The sequence below is a fragment of the Pseudopipra pipra genome, chromosome 9 (assembly GCF_036250125.1).
Source record: "Pseudopipra pipra isolate bDixPip1 chromosome 9, bDixPip1.hap1, whole genome shotgun sequence".
NCBI lineage: Eukaryota > Metazoa > Chordata > Aves > Passeriformes > Pipridae > Pseudopipra > Pseudopipra pipra.
Genome location: NC_087557.1, coordinates 20,596,062 through 20,619,737, shown reverse-complemented (window position 1 = coordinate 20,619,737; position 23,676 = coordinate 20,596,062). Strand labels below are relative to the sequence as shown.

At 38.3% G+C, this 23,676-nt stretch overlaps 1 protein-coding gene across 3 annotated transcripts; it reads left to right on the top strand.

The window, feature by feature from the left end:
• The first annotated feature begins 80 nt into the window (after window positions 1–80).
• HOOK1 (hook microtubule tethering protein 1) lies at window positions 81–23,425 on the top strand. Of its 3 annotated transcripts, none has more exons than XM_064665074.1 (23): window positions 81–238; window positions 4,189–4,274; window positions 5,542–5,614; window positions 5,846–5,896; window positions 6,391–6,523; window positions 7,169–7,236; window positions 8,473–8,535; window positions 9,231–9,314; window positions 11,124–11,163; window positions 11,924–12,086; window positions 12,684–12,824; window positions 13,970–14,171; window positions 15,008–15,118; window positions 15,408–15,495; window positions 15,579–15,639; window positions 16,074–16,214; window positions 16,737–16,824; window positions 17,284–17,318; window positions 17,894–17,976; window positions 18,391–18,491; window positions 18,840–18,941; window positions 19,634–19,702; window positions 19,905–23,425. In XM_064665074.1, the coding sequence occupies exons 1-23, from the start codon at window positions 188–190 to the stop codon at window positions 20,061–20,063; spliced, it is 2,193 nt and encodes a 730-aa protein (XP_064521144.1). In that variant the 5' UTR covers window positions 81–187; the 3' UTR covers window positions 20,064–23,425. The 3 variants fall into 3 exon arrangements, with proteins under 3 accessions (XP_064521144.1, XP_064521146.1, XP_064521145.1); XM_064665075.1 differs by lacking the exon at window positions 81–238 and adding an exon at window positions 1,765–3,611; XM_064665076.1 differs by lacking the exon at window positions 11,124–11,163 and having other exon boundaries at window positions 11,920–12,086.
• Window positions 23,426–23,676: the final 251 nt, after the last annotated feature.

Genomic DNA, 23,676 nt, shown 5'->3' with positions numbered 1-23,676 from the left:
GCGCGAACACACCCCTCCTCCCCTTTGATTGGTCAGATGCGTTGTCACTTCGGGCAGGCACGGGCGCTGACTGGCCGGCGTTGGCGGCAGCCCCGCCCCCGCGCGGCCGCGCGGCCGGAGCGGAGCCGCGACCGGAGCCGCCGAGCGGAGGCGGTCTGAGAGTGAGGGCGTTGGGGCTGCGGCCGCGATGGAGCCAAAACCGGCGGATCCGCTGCTGTGCGACAGCCTCATCCTCTGGGTGAGTGGCGCCGGGGTGCTGCCGCCTCTGGGGAACCCGCGGGGGCAGCGAGGAGGCGCAGCTGGCGGGGGAGAGTTCCACCCGTCTGTTCCATCCCTCCGTCCCCGGCCGAGGGTCGGGCACAGGCGCGGCCGCGGCGGTGGGGCTGCCCGGGACACTGTTCTCAGAGCCCGCAAAAGGTTCCTGCAGCACCCCCGGGGTGTGGATGTGGTGGTTGGAGTATCGCCTGGGCCCAGTAGTGGTTCTCCGGCGGTGGCTTCAGTGTGGAAGCTGCTCAGTAATTTATAATAATAGTAACAATAATAAATGCAATTAATTTGAATTGGCGGGCGCAGAAACCTCAGAGCGTTTCACAGCAGCTGGTTAAAGCGTGTATTAGTCAGGCACACCACACCTGGGTGTGGGGTGTTACCTGGGCCAGAAGCACCGGTTTAGAATTGTGGAACCATTCAGGTGGGAAAAGGCTTTTAAGGTCATCGAGGACAACCGTGTTTGTTAAACTCATCAATCGTTGCTTCCTCTTTATCTTTCTTTCCAGGCTCCTTCCGTGACCTTGTCTGTAAATCTGGTCTCGCAAGTGCAGTGTTTTTGGTGAGAGTGAGCTCTGCTAAATAGAACTGCTGTGTGACAGCTTGGCAGGGGAGGCCACAATTACCTGTGTGAAGGGTTTCTCTAGAAATAGCAGGTGTTTTGCCTCTGTGAGGTGTAAATCATGGAAGAAGGGAGTGTTTTGGAAGCATCTTGGAAATCTAGGAATGAAACTGGCAAAAGTGGTAGCTACTAGGGTAGGTAGTGTTCTTTAATTCTTCAAAACTTCTGTGCTGCCATGCAGAAATTAAGTTGGTAATAAATCACTGAAAAACAATTTCCTTCTTTTTCTCCGTTAATTTTCCTTTTAGTGACGTTCCAAGGTTTTGTTGGTCTGTAGAATTTTGGTTGTCTTATGCTTACCTCTGTGGACCTGGGTTAATCTTTCTGTTTTGTGCTCTTTAACTTTGTGTTTTCCTCTCAGTAGTCACGTAAGAATAATTCCATCGTGATTCAGTTGCAAAAGAAATCACTGCATTCCTGAACTCTTTCTTAAAATCCTTAAGTCAGCAGTACTGAACTCCTTTATAATTTTTATAATTCCTGCTTAAAATATTTTAAGCCTAATTCTCATTTCTAGCATCTTCACAGTGCATAGCTGTAATTACATCCTGAATCTTAAAGGGAATGTAAATCTGGCCTTAAGATGAGCTTTGTGTCAATGTAAAGGAACATCCAGCCCTGTGTTCAGGTTTTCTATACAACCCTCAGCAGAGGCATTGTCAGCATGTTCTTAGATTTAACACCCTATTTCTCAGACCTAGTTTACAACTTTATAGAAACTGATTGTTAACACTCTAAGATGTGTTTCAAACATCCTTCACAAGTTGAACTTCAGTGTGAATAATAGGGAAAAATGTGGTGTGGGGAGTGGGAATGAAATGCTGGAGGGAAAAGAGTTCTTTAGCTCTATGGTTCTAAAGGTTTCTCAGTTTGCTTACTCATTAATGTAGCAAGCACATGCTTCTGATTTTCTCTGTTCCGCTGCCAGAGCGTGTATTTTTCTATTTTTGTTTTACCAAATTCTGTATTAGAAAACATACATTATCCGGAGAAGAAAGAGAATTTGAATAAAAACATTATCTGTTGATTTTGCAACCCAGGTGTCATTGAATTATGAAGTTCTGAGGATGTTGCAGAAAAAACAAAATGCAGTTGAACTGAGTTTTGGGGGAAATGGAGGGAAAAGATTAACAGCAGTAGGTGTAGTGATGGCACTGGCATTGTTAGTGATGTTAACTCTGTCCACTGGCTGAGTTTATTCTATCAATATTATGGGGTTAAGAACGGGAATGTTTATTACTACTCTAAAATTTCTTTGATTGCTCTGTAATCCCCAGTGTGTAAAATCTGGGTATGAAATGGAGAAATTCAACCCCACATTGTCCAGGTGACATTGAGGGCACACCTTCCCGAGGTGGAGAGGATGATTTCCTCTGGGCACTGTGAACACTCATGTTTTCATCTGCAGTTGTTTGGTGGTGGAGCTACAAAATTAATTTTTCAGCTGTTTATTGTGAGTATAATATCTGTGTGCCTGAGAGAAAAACACTTACTTCTCCTGTAGTAGCAGGGTGCATTTGGGCTGGAACTCACAAAATGGTTTTCAGTGTGAGTAGCATGTCCTTGAAGCTATATTTAGTAAAACTAAAAGAAATAGAGCACTGCTACAGCCCTGAAGTCTGTGGCTGCTTCTGCCAACCTCCTTCCCATGCCTGCTGCTTTCGTGGGGTTTGCTAGAACACTAAAAATCCATTTTGAGGAAATGATTGGGCTGGCATGAGGTTTGGAGAACCTGTAATTAACACTTCTACTCTCATATTATTTCTAGGCCCTTATGTGACTTTTAAATATAGAGAGAAACAGACTGTCAGTCCTGCTTTATAATTAATTTTAATTAGCTGTTTCTATTCTGGGAGATTCTGCATAAAGCAGTGTCACCTACCATGGGGTTTTCTAAGGCTTTGCTTACCAGGCCCAGGTGAAATGGTAGTACCTGTGCTTAGCAATTCCCTTGGTTTGCAGCGGGGTCTATCCACATGGCAGCATCCCAGTCCTGTGCTATGAATTCTGTGGGTTCTGGGAAGCTCAGCCTTTGACTCGTAGTCGTGCCTGTGTTGGTGTGGAGGCTGCTGGAGTAACAGAAACCAGGGCTGTCAGTCACAGCAGCTTTGGGCTGTGGTGTTCCACTTAATCTTTTATGTAACCTGCAAGGGATTACTGACTTCTCACTTCCCGTAATACAAGATTTTAAACTGCTTTTTCAATTGAAAAACAAATGGAAAAACAGTAAAAACAAATCCTTGATCTGCATATTTTTCTCTTGGCTTGATTTGGCTGTTTTTGAAGCAAACAAATATTCAGAGTTGTGGTCGCTCTTTGTAAACACAGACTGGACAAAAACTGCCTCAGATTCTCACAGCTGGAAACTGCTTTTCCATCACTGTGGTCCAAGTAGCTCCATTTCCCAAACACAAGGTCATTCATTCACCAGTGTGTTCTGAAGAAGCTTGTGTTTGACAGAACATTTGGGAAAGCCCTCTTGCAGATGAAAGGTAATTTAGGACACTGACTTCTTAAACCTCCTACATTTATGATTTCTGCGATGGACAGAGATTATAAGGACCTGTACTTGCTCCAATTCCATTTCATATACACATCTTTTAGTAGCACTAACAGCAAACTTTCTATTCTGTTCATAGTGGTGAAGAAGGCTCTTATTTTCCTGTGATGAACTGACATGTATATGGAAATGGCTCTCTCACCTAGAATAGTTAGTTCTGAGGTGATTGATTGTGGAGGAATAAAATATTGCAACTCTAAATATACATCTAATTCTGTCATAATGTTAGATATAAGCTTGGGGACAGCTTAAAAAAAACCCAAAATATCTAAAATGGAGAAACATTTTTAACACCGAGGTAATCCCATCCTACTTCTATTACTAAGTTCTTGTTGTAAAAGACTGGAATTTTTTTTCTCTGCAAATTTCACACCTTATTCTGATACCATTTTTTATTTAGGTAATTATGGCCAGAACTAAGCACTGCAACATAATTGGAGGGACGGATAAATACAACTGTAGTTTCCCAAGTTATCATTCCATAATTTGACTTACAATAGAAGGTCTGGCATGAAAAAGCAAAGCGTGGGTGGTTGTACTAACTTTTTAAGCTACTAGTCATAACAGTCACAAGTACTGAGATAATTGGGTTGGCTTAAAACCTGCATAGTTCAAAAAGGATTTTAGCTGCCTCAAGTGAAAAGACATCTTTAACTTAAAGAGGAAAAGGAAAGTGGTAACTAATTTCCTGTCCTTTTGTCTGCTGAATGAGAAACACAGTGTTTTTTCCCTGTTTTAGCTGCAGACCTTCAATACTGCTGCACCTTGCAGAGATGTTCAGGACCTGACTAATGGGGTTGCCATGGCACAAGTGCTTCACCAGATGTAAGTTGATTCTCCAGTTTGAAGAAGAGGTATTTAATTCCTTGAGGTTTTTGTGTCTGACATACGTAGTTGCTTTTAAAGTAGGCAGAAACTCGGAGTGGGCAGTTATAGAAGAAGAGAGAATATGGCTGTGTATTGCTGTTTCGGTGATGATATAACAGTTGAATAATAACATGATGGAGAAGGTGATAAAAATATATATATAAATATATATATATAAAAATATATATGTTTTTATATATATGTATATGTTTATACTGCAGTATAAAGGATAACTAGGCAAGAATGACATGATCTTTTTCACTTTTCCCATCAACACTTGTTGTTGGGATAAGATAATTAAAGAGAAGTCTGCATTACCATCTCCTGCTCAAATTGTAATTTTGGTTATTAAGAAATTACTTAAACACCACCACTAACCCCCACCCCTGTAAGAAAACCCCTCCTGAACTCAGAAGCCCTCCTGTCTGCTTGTGAAGATTTAAAATGTGCTGTGTAAGGACAGAAATCATATTTTTCCTGAAACATGGCAAAAATTGATTTAGGATTTGCTGAGGATTGCTTCCCACGTGTTTGGGGTACTGGATTGCCACAGGCTCTGGGCAGACCTCTGCACAGCCAAGTTGGTTCATGTGCAAGTTGGGATAATAATTGTCCTTTATTAGGTGCTTTGAGACCAGTGAATAAACAGTACGTTGTAAAAGTTAATATGTTGTTAAATATGTTGTGATTGTACTGCTTGGCAGCTTGGTGTGTATAAACACCTCCCACAACAACTCATCTTTATTTATGCTGGCAAAGAGAAAAGGCTTCTGCCCAGGGGAACCAAACACACAAAAAATACAAAATGCCAGTAGTTCAAACTGCTTTTTTAATAAGTGCCTTTGACAAATTGTGGTGAATGTTAGAAAGTGCAACCTGCAGGAATAGATACCAAACTTAATATCAGCACTAGTCAAAAAGGGATGTTCCTTTGCATGATTTCGATCACTTTGTCAGGTATAAAAATTCAGCATGGCAAAGATCTACACATCCTTGTGTTCCAGCTGTTCCCAGCTCAAGCACACATGGAAATTCTCCCAGCCCTGGAAGGTGTCTTAATGCAGCCAGCAGGATGGGAATTTCCTGTGACATAAGTTTACCTTGCAATCTCCAGAAATTCATGCCTCATTAGACACTGTAGTTCAACACCTGGTGATTTAATGCTGGGAATTTGCTGTCTTATTTAAGTCTGTGCTTATTGATTAATCATTTAATTTTGTTTCAGAGACGTTGCTTGGTTTGATGCCTCTTGGCTAAATCGCATTAAAGATGATGTTGGTGACAACTGGAGAATAAAGGTATTTAAAACTGAAGACAGTGAAATTTATGAAGTCCTGAGATCTAGAAGTCCAAAACCTACAGAATTAAGATCAGGCTTTCAAGCATATTTTAAATGAGCTTGAACTGTCTGTTGATAGTTTTAAGTGCCTTCCAGCATTGTTGCATGGGGATTTTCTGTGGGGATATTTCATCAAAATCAAAAATTTTAATTAAAGCTTGTAACTTTGCCTTTCATGCACAACAATTAGTCCAGTAATCTGAAGAAGATACTGCAAGGAATTATGGACTACTACCATGAGGTATGGATTATTACCCTCCTTCACCTGGCTTTTTTTTTTTTGTTGGCAAGTGAATTTATCTTAAGGACTTCTTTGGCAGAAAGTGTATGTTGATTATCTGCTAAGTGGGAGGTCTGAGTGAATATAAAATTAATTTGAGCAGATGTATTTTAAATAAGACTCTTGGAGTATAATCTGGAAACCGTGTCTCTGCCCAGGTAAATGTCATAAGGACTGAGCTGCAGAATCCTGTTGACTTTAGTCTGTGCATTCATGTTTGCTCTTGTCTAGAGAAGCTTTAATCCTTTTGTACACAACAGAACAGACTCAGCAACCCCAGTTTAGGTTTTATGATATTCACTTGGAAGCTGAAAGCCAAGGTACAAATCCTCCTGGATCATTTTCTCTGCATGGCTCACCGAGTCCAGATTTTTTGCGTGATACCAGATTTTCATGTTGTACAAAAGTGGGAGTCTACTTTATCTCTTAATTATTTTTTTTTCCATTTTTTTCAGTTCTTGGGTCAGCAGATTTCAGAAGAGCTTATTCCAGATTTAAACCAGATATCTGAGAACTCAGATCCCACTGAACTGGGCAGGCTTCTGCAGCTTATTTTAGGATGTGCAGTCAACTGTGAGAGGAAACAAGGTAGGCACTACCTTAACCTGTTCAACAATCACCAGACTTTGACAGGTGATTGTTAAGGTATAAGAGGCATAGAAACTTTTTTCTTACGTGTCAGAAAGTCTCTATTTTTAATATGTTACATTCCTATTCTGAAACTGGAGTTCACTTAAAGGAAAATCTGTGGGAATCTTCTTTGGTTAAAACTCAAAACTTTGTTCAAGTAGGTTTAAAAAAACAGTCTAAAGCGTTTGAGGATTATTTGTACTTATTAAAATAAGACGTAAAACTTACTATTCGAATGCAAATCTAACGAATTAAATTAAAAACTTACATTGGGAACTGTCTCTTGTGAGTCTCAAAATTGAATTGGTTATTTTCTCTCCCTGTACAAGAGCTAATGCTCCATGCTCTGATGGCATTGCTCCTTACTCTGTTATGCAGAATATTAATTTGTGCAGTTAAGAGTTTATAATCTCTTGTGTTTATACCATATTACTGGATAATAATGTTGTTGGTTAACAGTAGTCCTCTGTACAAAAAGACCACTACCTGTTCTGAAGGAGCTTTATAGATAATAAAGCTGGATCTTTCTGCAAACACTTTATCACATTACTCAAGCTGTTAAGATGAACGTGGTCGTGAGTCACTGCAAATTGTTTTTCACAGAACACATACAAAATATCATGACCCTTGAAGAGTCTGTTCAGCATGTTGTCATGACAGCCATTCAAGAGGTAGGTAACAGTTCACAGCCTAATGCTGTCAGTTGAGAAGTCCAAATATCTATTTGTTATCTTTGACCTTTGCTTGAATGAAAGAACTTACAGGGAAGACTGTAAGTACTTTCCTAAATTATTTGGGAGGTTCAGGACCAAGAGGCCCCAGATTCCAACCAAGGGGTTTTGATTTTAGTCTCATGTGCCCAAACATACAACAAATGCTTAAGATTTTTCATTCCACACAAGAAATGTATATAGTTGCCAACCACTGATTATACTGGAGTCAGGTTCTGAAATATCCCAGTGTTGTAGTCTTGGTCCCAGAATTAACCTGATTGTGTCTGTGAGGCTGCATTGTTACGGAAGGACCATTCCAGCTTCTGATTTACAAGCTTGCAGCTGCATCTCTTCCATTCTTGTCATGGTGTGCTCCTCCTCCTATTTTAATTTGGTTTTGGTTGGATCATCTTGGAGATCCAGCTCATGGCTTAGCTCTGCAGTCACTCACATTTGTAAGCTTAAGGACTGAAGCAGAGTGTGGAGAAAGGTGTGGAGAAACTAAATACTGACTTTGAAGAAAAGGTGGTGTGTAACTGCAACCTCATCAAGGTGTGAGTGGAGTTGGTAATAGGCTTTAAAACTCAGATTTAAATTGACTGGATAGTCTTTAGAGGTGCAGGGGTCCTGTTGGTAGAAAGAAATCCATAAACCTCTTGGTTGTTGTCTTCTGATTAATTAAAATTTCTGAAGAAGGTCTAGAAATAATACAGTAATTCCTGAGTGAAAAGTAAAGCCCTGTAATTGTTGACAGATACACTGTGTACCTCTTTGTACTGGAGATCAGTGAGAGCAGTGTTAATGTTCCCATTGTTTGCTTAGTGGCAATTAACGGAGTACAAAGAAGTGTGATGACTGTTAATTTAATTGACTGAAATCCTGTCCTCTGGTTCACTCCTTTTTATCTTCAACAGATCACAGATTCATCCAATAAGATATTACTGCTAACTTGATTTTTTTTTTTTTTTTTTGAGGGAGGGAAGGGAGGGAGAGGTAAAAAATGTAATCTTATTCTAGATTTGTTTAAATCCTTTACCAATCATGAGGTGGGTTTTATTATTACTATTAATCTATTTTGACATATTGAAGGAATGCAGTGATATAGTGGAAAATACAACTGGTACTCTGTAGGCAGTGAATTTACAGATATTTAACCTCTAACTTAACCTTTTTTCTTGTGGCCTCTTCTTGTAGCTCATGAGCAAGGAAGTAACGAGTCCTTCCACCTGTGATGCATCAAGTGAAGTGGAACAGCAGGTAACTGCCTAATATTTGTCGCTGTTGTAGATCAAGCCTGAACAATAAGCTGGTTTCTTGCCATCCTTTAAGTGAAGTAATGTTGTTTTTCAGTGCTAATTAAGTAAAAAGTTATCTGCTGTTCTATAGCTTCTTAAAAAAACCCCAAAAAACAGCGCCTGCTATGTCATCTTACTGGATGGGGTAAAACTGGTCAGTGCAAGAAGAGGTGAGGGTACATCAAGGCTCAGCCATGCCAGGCTGAACACTTCAGGTTATTGTTAAGGGGTCGTGGAAAGTCTTGATAACACTACAAGTTACACATAAAATGAAACTTGTCTTTACAAATAGCTGCTCATAAAGGAGCATCAGTATTTCTATTCTAAGATGAAGGGCAGGCATTTCTTTAATAGGCAGGGATTTTGAAATTGTGACCACATAAATGCTCCTGTATTTCGTTTTGTTATGCCTTTAGCCCAAGTTGCTGTGTTTGCTGTTTTTCAATAATTTACTTGTTACATGTGGCAATCATTTAGAAGACAAGTGAAATGAGCAGGGATCCTGATGTAACAGTGTATATATAGGTTTCTGTGTCAGTGCGTGCACCTGACATACTTCTTAAACAGTTCATATAAGCAGTTAAGTTGTTTTGTAAGCTACAACTGTGAGCACTTTGGATATGGGCCACAGTGACTGACTGTCTTATTTTTTGAAAGCTTAAAAGAGCCTTGGAGGATCTTCAGGAAGCATTAGCAGAAAAAGAAGAGTTGGCACAAAGATGTCAAGAGCTTGATTTGCAGGTAAGAAACAGCAAGTCACTTACTTCTTTAATATGTAGTGGTGCTGCTATTAAGATGCAGAAGTGAAGGGCAGAGTGAATTTTGCATTATTTAAATTTCTGTGAGAGTTCTTGTGGGGGAAAAGCAATCATTCTGTACTCCAAAATGCAGTTACTGGGGAACGTTTTCCAATGGAAGTGTAAGCTGAGGTCCTGTGCCAGCTGTTACCTCAGATGGTCTTTGATCTCTTACCTTTGTTTACCTTTAGTAGCAGGTAGTGTTAAAACAATGTTCTCATGGTTGTAAAAATTGCCCTTCTCATTTTTAATCACTGTTTCCTCTAGTCTTTTGTACTGTGTCCAAAAAATCCAGTTCATGTAATAACCAGTCATTAGATTTAATCACAGGAAAATGATGCTGTTTGAATAGGAGTTGATGAATGACTAAATTTCGAAATTTATCTAAAATTTGTTAACTTTTTGTCATGCACAAGTGTAGCATGGAGGATACTTTTGGATAAAATAATGGAAACTAATAGATCCTTGCTGACATTTTCAAACAACACTAATAATAGACCTATTTTTGTTTTTAATGGATATAGCAGTTAATCAAGTCACTCTTGAGAAAAAGTAGAGAGGATTTCGTAACAATAAAGAGAAATTTGCATTTCAATCAACTTTTTAAAGGAAAAAAAGAATCCATTTGATACTCTTAAGTGTGATTCCTCTTTTATGGCACAATCATCTGAGAATAGAGAGAGTTTTATCTGGCAAGGCACTTCATCTCAAATTTGGCTCTGCACAAAGAGAACATTTGGATTGCATCTTCTTAGAGGAGCCAAAGGGCTGTACTGGCTGTGTGAGCATCTGAAAATGAACACCCACAAAAGCAGAGGCCAGCTTTATGTTTCTTACAGGCAGTGACAACTGAAAAAGTTGAATACTTGTATATGAAGTAGCTCAGAGCTAGTTGCCATGCCCAGGAAGCTATTGTTATAATGGAATTGGTATTTAATTTTTTCTTGAGGCAGCAGTAAGGCTTCCTAGTGAGAACAGAGATATGAAAGTGAACAGAATCTGCAGAAGTCCCAGGCTTTCACCTGTCTCCCACAAACTTGTCTTTCCAGATTTCTCTATTAATTAATCATAAGTTATGCAAAGCCAGTTGCTCATAACATAGTATGGGACAGGTGAAAGGTGTTTAAGGAAAAGGTACTGCTGAGTATAAACAGAGGAGTTAATGTCACCACACTCTGTAATACTGTGATGTGTGTTTAAAATATCTCTTTATAATCTGTGTTGACTTTGACACCACTTCTGTTATGCTGAAATAATGAAAGAGAAAACTATCAGAAAGGAACTGAGAAAAGATGTAAAACTTGCTCCGAGTTTTGTCATTTTAAGGTTTTTTAAGTCTGAGATGGGAGATGTCTTAATGTTATTCTTGAAGTCTAAATGTTGCACATGCTTAAGGAGTGGCTGAACCTTGAACAGGAAGTGTTTTACTGAGCAAGGCTCAGATACACTCTCTACTCACAGATGTTTCTGTGAATGCAAATAGTAAATTACATCTGGTATTGTAAAAAAGGAGTGAGCCCAGAAAGCCAGCACCTAATGAAGTGGTAGATTAACTACTGTTTGATTTTTATATCTGTTTGACTGATAGACTTTAAAATTATGATCACAAACAAATTGTTTCTTAATATTGCATACTCTAGGTTGTATCTATTTTATAATATCATGATATGTTTTTTTAATTTTATTTATTTGAAGCCGTAATATTGACTGACACTTCTCATTTAAACTAATTCTTAATAAATTCACTTGTAAGGTCTCAGTCTTCCTTGATATTTTCCAAGAGTATAAGAAAGGTAGGTTTACTTTCTGATTCAGGAAAACATAACCCAAAAAGCATATTGTCCCTGTTTAAATGCCAGTTGACTAACACATGCTACGTGCTCTTGTGTTTGACAGGACGTTAAAATTAACACAACAGCTTTCACTAGAAAAACTTTAAAGGTTCTATCCTCCTAATCCTTCCCCATTTTATGGCTGTTAATATACTTCCAGTGAAGTGTTGTATCCTCATTTGCTTAGCTGTGAGCACCCAGTATCTGACTGTTGCCCAGTGCATGCTCTCTCTGAAGCTGGCCAGGTTTTCTTTTGCGTGTGTGCTTACGGCGCCTGAAACCGCTTCCGAACGCGCAGCCATTCACTGCTGAGCACGGCAGTCCCTGGGTGTGCTGGCCATGCCATCCTGCTGCTTATTGTCCAGTACAAGCAAGATGGAGAGTAACCTTTGCACCAGTTCTGGAGTTTTTTGTACGGCGTCCGTGGTGTTTTTAATGAAAGTACCAGTTCCTCTCCATATCACTTTGTGTGCCTTTACTGTGGTTTCAGTTACAAAAAATTGTCTTTTTTTTTTTTTTTTAGAAGGACTTTTCCTTTAGTGCTTCATAACTGTCATACACTAAAGCATCTGTATGCTCAAGTGTGCTCTGTAAAACTACATTCTAAAATTTCTAAGCGCTCAACCTTTTTCATAAACTAATTTGGTGACATCCTGCTGCCTTGCTTGAGTTCTTTGGACAGGTCTTACAGTGTTGATGCTGTTTTATCTGTACTAGGTAGCTGCTCTCCAGGATGAAAAAAACAGCTTGATGTCAGAAAATGAGATTATGAATGACAGACTAGAGCAATTAGACGACTCTCTTGATGATCCAAATACTGTGGTTGCAAAAAAGTATTTTAATGCACAGTTGCAGCTGGAGCAATTGCAAGAAGAAAATTTCAGGTATTAAATTATTTCCTTCAAAAATCCCTCAGTTGTCTAATATATCCTGAGAATTTCTGATACTCTTTTGAGATTTCCCATCTCAATTTCTATTGCATTAAAAGCTTTCCAGTGCTGTATAAGCATATTTTAAAGATAGTCCTTATATTTAAAAAGAAAAAGACACTGTTACTTGTAAAAGATATTACTTTGGTAATATACTTTGGTATAGCCCTCTGATACTTCAAAAAAGGGGAGGGGGGATAGAAAATGAGTGCTGAAGTGATTGGTGTGTAAACAAAACAAACGCCAACCCACCTAACACCATCATATCTCTTTACTGTACTCTTTTCTTTCACATATTAGTCTTTCTCTCTGTGATACATAGTGGGGGGAAAATCGCTTTTCATGTGATCCCTTGATACTGGTGTGGCAGATTTGTAGTGAACAATCCATTATGATTTAACAGGTAGACAGTAAAAAGTTCCGTGTTTGCAATACCATTTTTCTGGTGACTTAACAGTTTTGCTTTGTCTTATTTTTAGTAATTCTAGCACTAAATGATAACTGTATAATAACAAAATGGTCCTAACAGAGTTCCTGTTTTTGATCTGGTAGGCTTGAAGCTGCAAAAGATGATTATCGTGTCCATTGTGAAGATCTAGAAAAACAACTGATTGAACTGCAACATAGAAACAATGAACTGACCTCTCTGGCAGAAGAATCTAGAGCCTTGAAAGATGAAAATGATATTCTTAGGTATGTAGTAGGGGGAGCTCCACACACACACACACACACGTTAGGAAGATTTAATGACTAAATCCAAGGCTTTGTATTTAACAAGATTTTTTGGAGGTGTTACTTCTGCAGATCTTACCTGGATGAGGTGTTTGACAAAGGAGAGATGAAGTGGAAGCTTTCAGGCAAACCTCTGTTGTTTGACAAGAATAACACATAGAATTAATTAAAGCAGAATTAATGACTACAGAACTTATACTTCTTCATGTGGGATGGAAAGTTGAAGTTCTAAAGTAGAAAAGCATATATACAGCTAGACACAATTTTGGTGTCAGCATTCTAGGCCAGATTTAGGTTAGGGAGATCATTAACAAAATGAAGATGAAATACAAAGTAACCTCTATGAGAATTTAAGGTAACATTCCAGCTTGTGTAAACTGTATAAAATACCAGACCACCCAAGAACTCACACTGTGAAAGCAGGTCTGCTATTCATAAAATATTATCAATAAAACATAAAAAGAAAATTGGTTTCAGGGGCTTAACTTACAGTGATTCTTAAGTAACATCTGAAACAAATGTTAACTATAGATTTTTTCCATAATTTTTTTGTACCAGTTTTTAATGATATGAGAATGCAGATATTAAACACAAATATTAAAATAATTTGAAATTTATGATTCCAGTATTTTCTTACTGTGTGGATTTTTGTTAGTGATAAGCTGATAATTCTTGGTCATATCTGCTAATGACCATTCTCATAGTGCAATTATGTTCTCATTATGTATAATCCCACAATGAGAACACCTGTGTGGTTTTCCTTCCCAGGTACCAGCAGTTTGAGAAGACTATCTAGCACAGGATGTGGTGCATTTACATTGCACCCCACAGAATTCCCCAGGGGTATTTGACACACTAACCCTTGCTCATACTTCTTGCATACAACTGTCAGTCTTACTCCCACTTAAACCCTGTGCTGATTTCAATTTTTATGAGCAAGTTTATGTTGATTATACATTTAAAAATAAAGTAGTAAGATGTAAGTGCTGCTAAGCGTGTTGCATCTCTCTTTGAAAATAGCTTGAATGCTCATGACAGCAGAATTGGGCTTTTGTAAGCTTTTGAAGAAACATGCTCTCTGTTCTAATTCCTGTTCATACTTTAAGGGCTACTGCAGACAAGGCAAGCAAGCTGGAATCAACTGTGGAAGTGTATCGGAAGAAGCTGCAGGATCTGAATGACTTCCGCAGACAGGTCAAGTCGCTGCAGGAGACCAACATGATGTACATGCACAACACAGTCAGCCTGGAGGATGAGCTGAAGAAAGCCAATGCAGCACGAGCCCAGCTGGAGACCTACAAACGACAGGTGAGGCCACACTTATACTGGATATATTAATTTTTCCTCAGGTACTTGGGAACAGCTTAATGTAACAGCCCATGGGCTTTACCTGTGTCATCCCCTTAGAATTTCTTATTTATGAAAACTCTTTCATATGCTGCCTTTCACTTCTGGGGTTTTCCCCTGTTTTTTAAACTGGGAAGCTTAACTGGTTGCCCTCTCAATTGATGTGAGAGTCTGTGGTTTGCAAACTTTTCTTTTTTACTGTCTTCTGGGAGAGGTTGTTCAGCTATTACTGAGGTCACTTGTAAGGAATCACAGAATGGTTTGGGTTGGAAGGGGCCTTCAAGATCATCTTGTTCCAACCCCCTGCCATAGGCAGGGACACTTTCCACTAGACCAAGTTGCTCCAAACCCCATCCAACCTGGCCTTGAACATTTCCAGGGATGGGGCAACCACAGCTTCCCTGGGCAACCCTCACAGGAAAGGACCTCACCACCCTCACAGGAAAGAATTTCATATATCTAACCTAAATTTTCTCTCTTTACAATCTGAACCCATCCCCCCTTGTCCTGTCACTACATGCTTGTATTCTTATATTTCTTAATGGAAATGTATTTTAAACTGTAGTTTTATTTTAATTTCAGTAGTACTTAAAAGAGAGAGTTAAATATAAAAAAAACCCCAAACCAACCAACTAACAAAAAAACCCCCAAAGCACACAGGCTCCTGTCCCATCTTCCCTCCCCTAAGCTTGAGGGACTAGCTGTTTTATTTTGGCTGAACTGGACAGGAGTGACTGTTTTAATATAGCTTTTAGAAGTAGCATCTTGCAATATTCATACACTGTTTTTCTGAAAAGGTCCAAGAGCTTCATAACAAACTGTCTGAAGAATCCAAAAGAGCTGATAAACTGGCATTTGAAATGAAGAGGCTTGAAGAAAAACATGAGGCTTTAATCAAAGAAAAAGAGGTAAGTCTCTCTAAGGGAGTTTATTTGAGCACCTAATGTCTCTCTTAAATGCTCTGCTGGAGGAAAATCTTCCTGGAATTAGTGTCTTCAAAAAAATTGCACACGTGTGTGTGTGTGTGTGTATACACATATAATAAAGAATCATAGAATCATCCAGGTTGGAAAAGACCTCCCAAGATCATAAAGTCCAACCTGAAAAGTGCATGTGTCAGTATTAGTTCTGCTTCTTGTTATTTGCTCTTAAAAGGGAGCAGTTTGACTTAACTCCACCTCAAATCTGTCTTGTTAGAGACTGATAGTGCAGTGTGATGCATTAAAAGAAACAAATGAAGAGCTCCGGTGTTCACAGATGCAGCAGGATCACCTGAGTCAAACAGGTATTGCTGTACCTTCAGAGGCTTTTTTATTTGTGTTAGAGATTTCTTTGAGTGTGTTAATTAAACTTCCCATGTGATTTCAGGTGGCTCTCGTGTTAAAAGCCATGAGAATCTTGCTGCTGAAATTCTGCCAGTGGAATACAGGTGAGACCAAAAGGTAGAGGTTGTTTTGGGATGTTCATGGGTGGGGCTTGATGCTGCCTCTGGGAAGGTTCATGACTCTGTATCCCAATTCCTGCTTTGCCTCCATGATGCTTATTCAGACCACCATATAGCTGTTAATTGTTATTTTCCTATACTACAATTAATTTTTCTTAAAAGCATATCAGATTGCTGTAAATAAATCTGGGTTTGGAGTGACAACTTAAAACTTTGCTCATATCTCTTACAATTTGCAAACATCACAATATTTTAAGTTACCTTTTAATAAAAAATTGCAGTGTTACCCCAATTATATCATTAAGCAGAACTTGATTTACTCACACTTTAAGGCTGGGAGAGCGAACAAGAATATTACTTCTTCCTCTTCGTCACCTTCTTAATTAACAGGGACTTTTTTTGGGTTTTTTTTGATTCAGAGAAATGTTTATTCGGCTGCAGCATGAAAATAAGATGCTCCTGTTGAAACAGGAAGGGTCAGAAAATGAGCGTATTGCAGAGCTCCAGGAACAGCTGGAGCAGAAGCACCGGACAGTGAACGAACTGGAAACTGAGAAAAGGTGAAACTACATCTTAAAACACAGCAAAAAGTGATTTCTGGAATTTGAGAGTGGCCTTGTGGCCTGTATCTGTAGTGTAGCACCGTGTAGGAAGCCAAGTACCTTTTCTTTCACCAGTGTAACCATAAATGAGAAGTTGCTTTTAGGACACTTTTCTTAGTTCTGAGTGATTCTTGAAAGTAGACCAAGAATGGATATAAACTCTGTTTCTAGAACTTCAAACTGCTAGACCATGGGATATGGTCTGAATTTCTCTATCAGTTAATGCTGAAAGCAATTCATTAGAATATGACAGTTTTTGGTAGTTAAGGTTTCTCAAAACTTAAAACAATTCATTATAAAATGTTGACTAAAGCTCCATGTGCTTGTTTCAGCAGAAGTTCAAGTCAAACTAAAAATCAGTTTCTTTGTGGCTTAAGTCCTCCTGGATCTACCTCTGAAAAACTGTTATCCAGACATGAAGCAGAAAAATTTGTCTATGATCTATACAGATGACCAATAACTGTCTTTTCCTCCTAAAAGGCTGAATGAAGAGCGTATTGGGGGATTACAGCAGCAGATTGAAGATCTGCAAAAGACTTTGCAGGAGCAGGGATCCAAGACTGAAGGAGTAAGTAGAAGTTTAGGCTTCTTGGCCTTGAACACATACCAGTTTTGTTTTAAGTCCTTCAGTGTAACATCAAGTCCTTTGTTTAGATGTGCAGCTTATTTTTCAGTGTGTCTGAAAAACACCTCACACCAACTGTATTTCAGTTGAAAAGCTCATGTTTTATGTGATTCCTTTCCTCCACCTTCTTTAAGGAACTGTAACTCTTCTACCTTCTACATTTAGTTTTTATCAGTCAATAGTGGTGTAACGAGAGGAAGAGCTTTAAAGAAAAGGATGTGGAATTGATTTCTGTGCAATGCAAAAAAATATGAATGTAGTTACAAAAATGCAGTTTCCTTAGTATTTATTTGCTTTGACTTACTTGTGCTAAGTATTCTTGGCTGATTTGTAAGAGCACTTCAATGTTGCTTGGAATGAAACACTGAAATATAACTCAATTTTAACTCTTCCCTTTCATAGTCCAGCAACCTGAAGCAGAAGTTGGCAGCACACATGTAAGTAAGGCACATGCATCCACAACAGCTTATTTATGCTAAATACAGCACAGAAACTGCTTAAATCTTTGCAGGGATGTCTTGTCTTTCTAAGCCACTGATTTGGGAATCCTGCATAAAGTGAGTAAAGTATTGGTGTTCTGGTTTTGTCTACTCTGATCATGATGATCTGGTAATACTAGTACCACTTAACTGTCTTCACCACCACTAGCATTTTAAGTGTTCTGATTCTACAACAGACTGCTAAAAGCATCACTGTTACTGGGCTCAAAACATATTCCATTCTTCTGGAATACTTCCTTCCTCTCAGCAGATGTACTTCCTGCTAAGGAGCTGCTGGAGGGGTTTAATTGTTCATTTTTTCCTAGTTTTAGGTAAATGAGACTCAATTCAGGAGTCACAACTTTTATGGTTCTTCAAAAACACATACTGATATTTCTGTTTAAACTCAGAAGAATTGCCAGAGCTTAAAATAGTTATTTAAGTACTTCTGCCATCAAGTTTCAGCTTCCAGCTCTTAAAACTGCAAGGAATTATTTGTGAGCTTAAGCCTTAGTCCAGCCTTTCATTCATAGGGAAAAGCTGAACGAAGTTCATGATGAGTTACAGAAGAAAGAGGCTGATCTTGCAGAGCTCCAGCCTGATGACAGTCAGAACCGTAAGTTGTTTTGTGTGGGATTTTTGGGCTTTTGGCTTTCTTTTTTTTTTTTAATAAGTTAAGTGTCTTCTGAAATGATTCCCATAGCCAGTGGACTATGGGATACTTGTCTGGATAGGGGTTTCTGCTACAGCTTAGCTTTAAACATGAAATGGGGTGTATGGAGGGGATTTTTTTTGTGCCCGCTGGTGGGCAGGGAGAGGATCCTGGGGGCTTAGTTTTGTTGCACAGCACTCTGCCAAATGGGAATTCAGGGTCGGGTGGGACAACTGAGACAAAAATCATAACTTAGAGAACTCTGTAGTAGCCAGAAGGTTTATTTTGAGAGTGTTGAAATCAAGGGAACTCAGAAGCCTTGAAAGTACCACATCTGTTTTTATTTTTTTTTATTTTGTTGGTAATTTCTGTAAATAGCCCAGAAGATTGGAGAGCTGGAAGCAGCTTTACGAAAAAAAGATGAGGATATGAAAGCAATGGAAGAAAGATATAAAATGTACCTTGAGAAAGCAAGAAATGTAAGTGGCTTATTTCTGAACATACACATTCCTCCCTCATAAATTGTTAAACAGATTGATTTGAATGTGTGTGTCCCCACCTCCCAATTAAAAATGGCATTCTTAATCAAATTGCTCAACTGCAGTCAGTTAAGTGTATGAGAGAATGGGGTTTATACTAAACATGAGGTACATTAATAATTCCTTTGTACCCTTTGGTCTCTGTTAACAGTGTAACAGCCTAATTTTCATCATAATTCCCTGAGCAGTGCCCAGACTGTTTCCATATTCCTTCTCTGAGCAGATGAGGTGCAGAGCTGTTGAGAATCAAACCTAACTTGTTATGCTCTTGTTTTTTGCCTTATCCAGGTGATAAAAACCTTAGACCCCAAGCTAAATCCAGCATCAGCAGAAATTATGTTGCTCAGAAAACAGATACTGGAGAAAGACAAAAAAATTGAAGCACTAGAGGTAAAAATTTTACATATATTTAATAACAACTTGTAATGTGTTCTGTCCTGATATTAGACAGTCAAGATACTGTTTCCTAATGATTCAGTAATGATTCAGGATTTCAGCTTGGCTGAAATTCTGAAAGGATTGTTGACAGTAGTCCAAATATCAAAAAAAAATGGAGAAATGCATTCAGTTTTACAGCAGTATTGATGGGTCTAGTTAAATAGTTACCTGGACAAATACAGAATTTCTCAACACAGATGAGTAGGCTGATAGGTCTGACTATATATGTGCTGTGGCCTCAGATTGCTTTTATGCAAGATGTTCTAAGTATATTATATAATAGCAATTCGGTAACACAATAAGAATAGTCAGCTGCTGGAAGTACATTCTTGTCCTTTCAGCTGGAAAGATTACTGAATTATTTATAGACTTTCTGATACACCCCACACAAACCCTCAGAGTATATTTCTAAGTTGTTTCTGTGTTTCTAACTGCAACTTTTATGAAGTTTAGCCTCTTTGAAGTAGTCTGGTAATTTATCTCTCAGTCTTTAATGGAAGTATCTTTATACTTCTAAGCTTTCTAGTTGTTTTGCATATTGAAGCATTTCTGCTGCCTCTGTTTCACTCTATGGGCTGCCATAAGTTTATGCAGATAAAATTTGTGTTTTAATTGAGCTTATCTTCCCTCTTGTCTCCTTGTAGAATGAATACAAACTGGCTAAGCTACGTGATTATGAGGAAAAGCTAATTGTAACTGCGTGGTATAACAAGGTGGGTCAAAAATTCGTTTGTTGGTGTATCAGAAAAACATATTTTGCTAAATGCAACAGTTACATTTCAGTTAATCTAAGAAATCCAGTAAAAGAATTTCTGTGTGCATACTAAATAAGGATGAGCTTTGTGTATGAAAGATGGCAGGGCTTTTTTCTTCCGTTTTTGCTATTATTTAAGCTGTTGTTTAACTGTTTTGCAGAGCCTGACTCTGCAGAAGCTGGGTATGGAAGCAAGGCTGGTTGGCAGCAGTGGTGCCTGCAAAGATGGGCCTGGACGCTCCTTCCTGGCTCAGCAACGTCACGTCACCACCAGCAGGAGGAATCTCACTGTTAAAGTACCAGGGGCAACATCTGATTAAACCACAAGGACCATGAGGAAAACTTACCTGCTAAAGTGTCCTTAAATGTTTTATAGCTTCCACTTTACTTGAGGAAAGAGGAGGTTAGAACTGGGCAGCTGCAAATTCAACATCAGAACTCTCAAGGAGTGATTGATTTGATCAGTGGTGTGTGTAGAAGGTAGCACGTAGTTTTCCAAGTAGATTAGATAACTGCAGTACCTATTTACAAGCACAACGTAAAAGATTTATATTTGCCTTCAGATTATATTGTAAATATGAAATTTGGCACTATATATTTAAAATTTTATTTAATGGGTTTGGGCTAGAAAGTTGACTTTTATAATGGGAAGATGTTATGCAAAAATTTACTTCAGGAAACTGGCAATATTGGGCATTTTTGCTGGGCTCTTCTAAAAATAGATTTAAAAGATTGGTACCATGTTTTAAAATAATACAGGTTTTTTTAGAACAGAAAGTACAGTTTTAAATGCAAGAAAATACTTGCATTTATAGAAAAAGAAAATAAAGGTATAGTACCAGTACAGAAGACAGGATTTGTTTCGTAAGAAGCAGAATTACTCAGTTTAGTAAAAAAAAAAAGCTTAAGTTTGTGCATATACACACTAAAGAAAACCTGTCTTTAAGATGCTGAATTCACTTAAGCCAAAAAAGCTTGTCTTTTCCTGTGTAAGAGAAAGCTATAATAATAATTCAAAAGTCTGGGCTGTATTTTAAAGTCTGGCATATTCATATGCTGCATTTATTTGCAGAAGGGGAATTAGGTGGGAAGGAGCCCCATTTATTTCAACCTATTTATACAACCCTGTGCATGGAAATTAATTTTTCTTTTTTAAATGTAGTTTTCACTTCAGTTATTCTCAACTGAGTACTAGGCAGAGAAATGAAAGATGGCTTTGACAGTTGTTGGCAGTGAGAGAAGTGCATAAACTATAATAGTGTAATAGAAGATGAAAAAGGGATTGATATCTGAAATTTGTGTGCAGGAAGTTGCTGTCTTTCACAGAATTTGTCACTTTATTTTCCAAATGTCTTGTTGTTTTGAATTGTATTTTTAGGAAACCTGTCAATGTCTGTTCTTCTTTGCAGACTGTCTAGAACAAATTCATTATGCCAGTAGTTAAATGAAATAAAATTGCAGCAGCCTGTAAAATAAAATGAATACACTTAAACTAAGTATTTGAGGATGGTGTACTAGAGCATCATCTAATACAAAACCACATTTGTGAATGAAAACACACGTCTCACCATATTTGATTTGAGAGCAGAATTCAGCTTTGCAGAATTTAAGTCTTGAATTATGAAATTTGGGTAGTCTTTCATTTTACATGCCTCTCACTATGGCTTGTCATTTGATTTCTTCCTTCCCCAACATCTTAAATTCTTTATTGGGCATTGCATGCAATGCCAGGGAAAAGGCAAGTATTAATTTCTAATACTTAAGGTTGCTTCTTAGTTGTGGTGGTTGTTTTACAGTGCTGTACATTTAGGCATCCAACAGATTTCCTCCTTCAAAAAGCACTGTTTAAAAGCCAGTCTCATGCTACATATGTTGTGAGAGCAGAGAACGTGCCAGACAAGTGGCTGTTGGAGAGTTTTGTCTGTCTGGTGCTGTTCTTTGGGACTCTATGCTTGGACTACCTCTTGGGTTTTGAGGTCTTTTATTGCTGCAGTGATATTAGTGGAGTTTGTGTTTTTAAGATACAGTTGCTTGTTCACTCTGCTGGTAGTGTGGGAGATGGTGGTGAGCAGTGGAGCAGGAGATTCAGTCTTAGCAAGATGCTTACATTCCTAAAGCCTGGTCTGTGGTGTGGTGTAGTGAAATGTGAAGCTGTCACTGATGGTGTTGAGTGGGTCTCTTAACCCTCGTTCTTTGCAGCATGGAAACTTTCATGGACGTCCCTCAAATATTCATCTAGTTTGTAGGCTTGATGCATTTGTTGTACTTCTCACAGTAGTAGAGCTGTGTCAGTCAGTGTCTGTCAGGTGCTGAATAGTGACAAACTTGGAGCAAATGTCTTTGACTTGCACTTCTCAAAACTGCAGACCCTGGGACCAAAAATAAGCAAGAACCTCCTTATCATTTAATTGGAAGTTTGTCTTCTAACTAGTGATGGAAGGATTTCAATCCCAAACTACAGGCAGGGATCAGCCTTTTTCAGGGCACACTTGTCCCCATAGTCTCGTTGGGGTTGCCAAAAATTAATCAGGTTTTCAGATATTGAATAAAATGTTGCTTATTTGGGACTTTTCCAAACTGTTAGAAGTTAAGCCTGTGAATATAACTTAAGGGTTTCTTTGGGATTGAGAACCTGTTTAAGAGCAGCTGTTCTACAGCTGGTAAAACTTGGGTTATGTCGTATGAATGAGGAACTGATCTTTAGAAATAAATACTGGATTATAAGCCATGGTGGTGTGTTCACTTCAGCTCCTCTGGCTGTGCAGGAAGGACCATTAGATGAGTATAATTTTAATGTTTGCTTCATTCATGTCAAACAAAAAAGCTACTAATGCCATTGCTGTTTTACAGCCGAGTTGTATCCAACATGTAGCAGCAGAGCTCTGTCAATACATGTCCTTTTATGCACCACTGCTGAGGCAGGACAAAGAAAGAGACCACTGTCTCTGCTGCAAGATGAATTCATACCATCCCATCAGCACAGTTAGGAACACATCCAAATATGAGGTTAAATCACTAAATACTGGTGAAGTTAAACAGGATTATTAGTAATTTAGCCAGTTTCCAGTAAAACGGGTAATACAGATCCAAAGAAACAACAAATATGTTCTGATTGACATATCATTCGTTAATTATTTTTTATATAAGATTACTATGGAAGAGAAGTTTTATAGCAATAATACAAATTCTGGACTAGTGAGTTCTTTTACTCAAGATGGGTCAGGCAGCAGTTTTGAGAAGATTCTTTTGCAACAACTTTATTATAGTGGATTAAGAAACATTCACTGAAAAAAATTTTCACCTGATTTTTTGGTTCATTAAAAATATATATATATGGGTATTTTATTTTATATGATATACACTTACTTGGAAATAAGTAATATAAGCAATACTGATGTTCTATTTAGGTAGCCATAAATAGATTAGAAATTAGAAAATAAAAACAATTGTTTAAGAGTTGGTTATGTCTAGTACAGTAATTTTCTTACATGTTTCTTTTTTTCCTTCCCCTAATGCTAGACTTAAAGTTTTCGGTGTATCGGTGTCTACATCTTCTGTTTAAAACAAATGTAAACACTGTGTTGCATAGAACTTGAAAATTGCACTAATTTTTAAACTTTTGTTTTTATTTTTTTCTTTGGAAAGAGTTCTTTTATATTCACATAAAGATTTTTAAAATTAATTCTTTGTTGTCTTTATTCCAAGAAATGCATTTAATGGTCCCTAGTTGATGTAAGCATCTGTATTTCTGGGCAACATGTGACCTGGATCAGCATGTTGATAACACTTATACCACCTAAATGTCATGTGCTGGGATGTGTAACGTGTGTATAATGAGTTGTGCTACCTTTCCCTCCTCTTCTCAGTTCTTTCCTGCTCATATTTCTGCTCCCACCCAAAGCTGGTTCCCTCTGCTCAGCCTGCAGTCAGTCA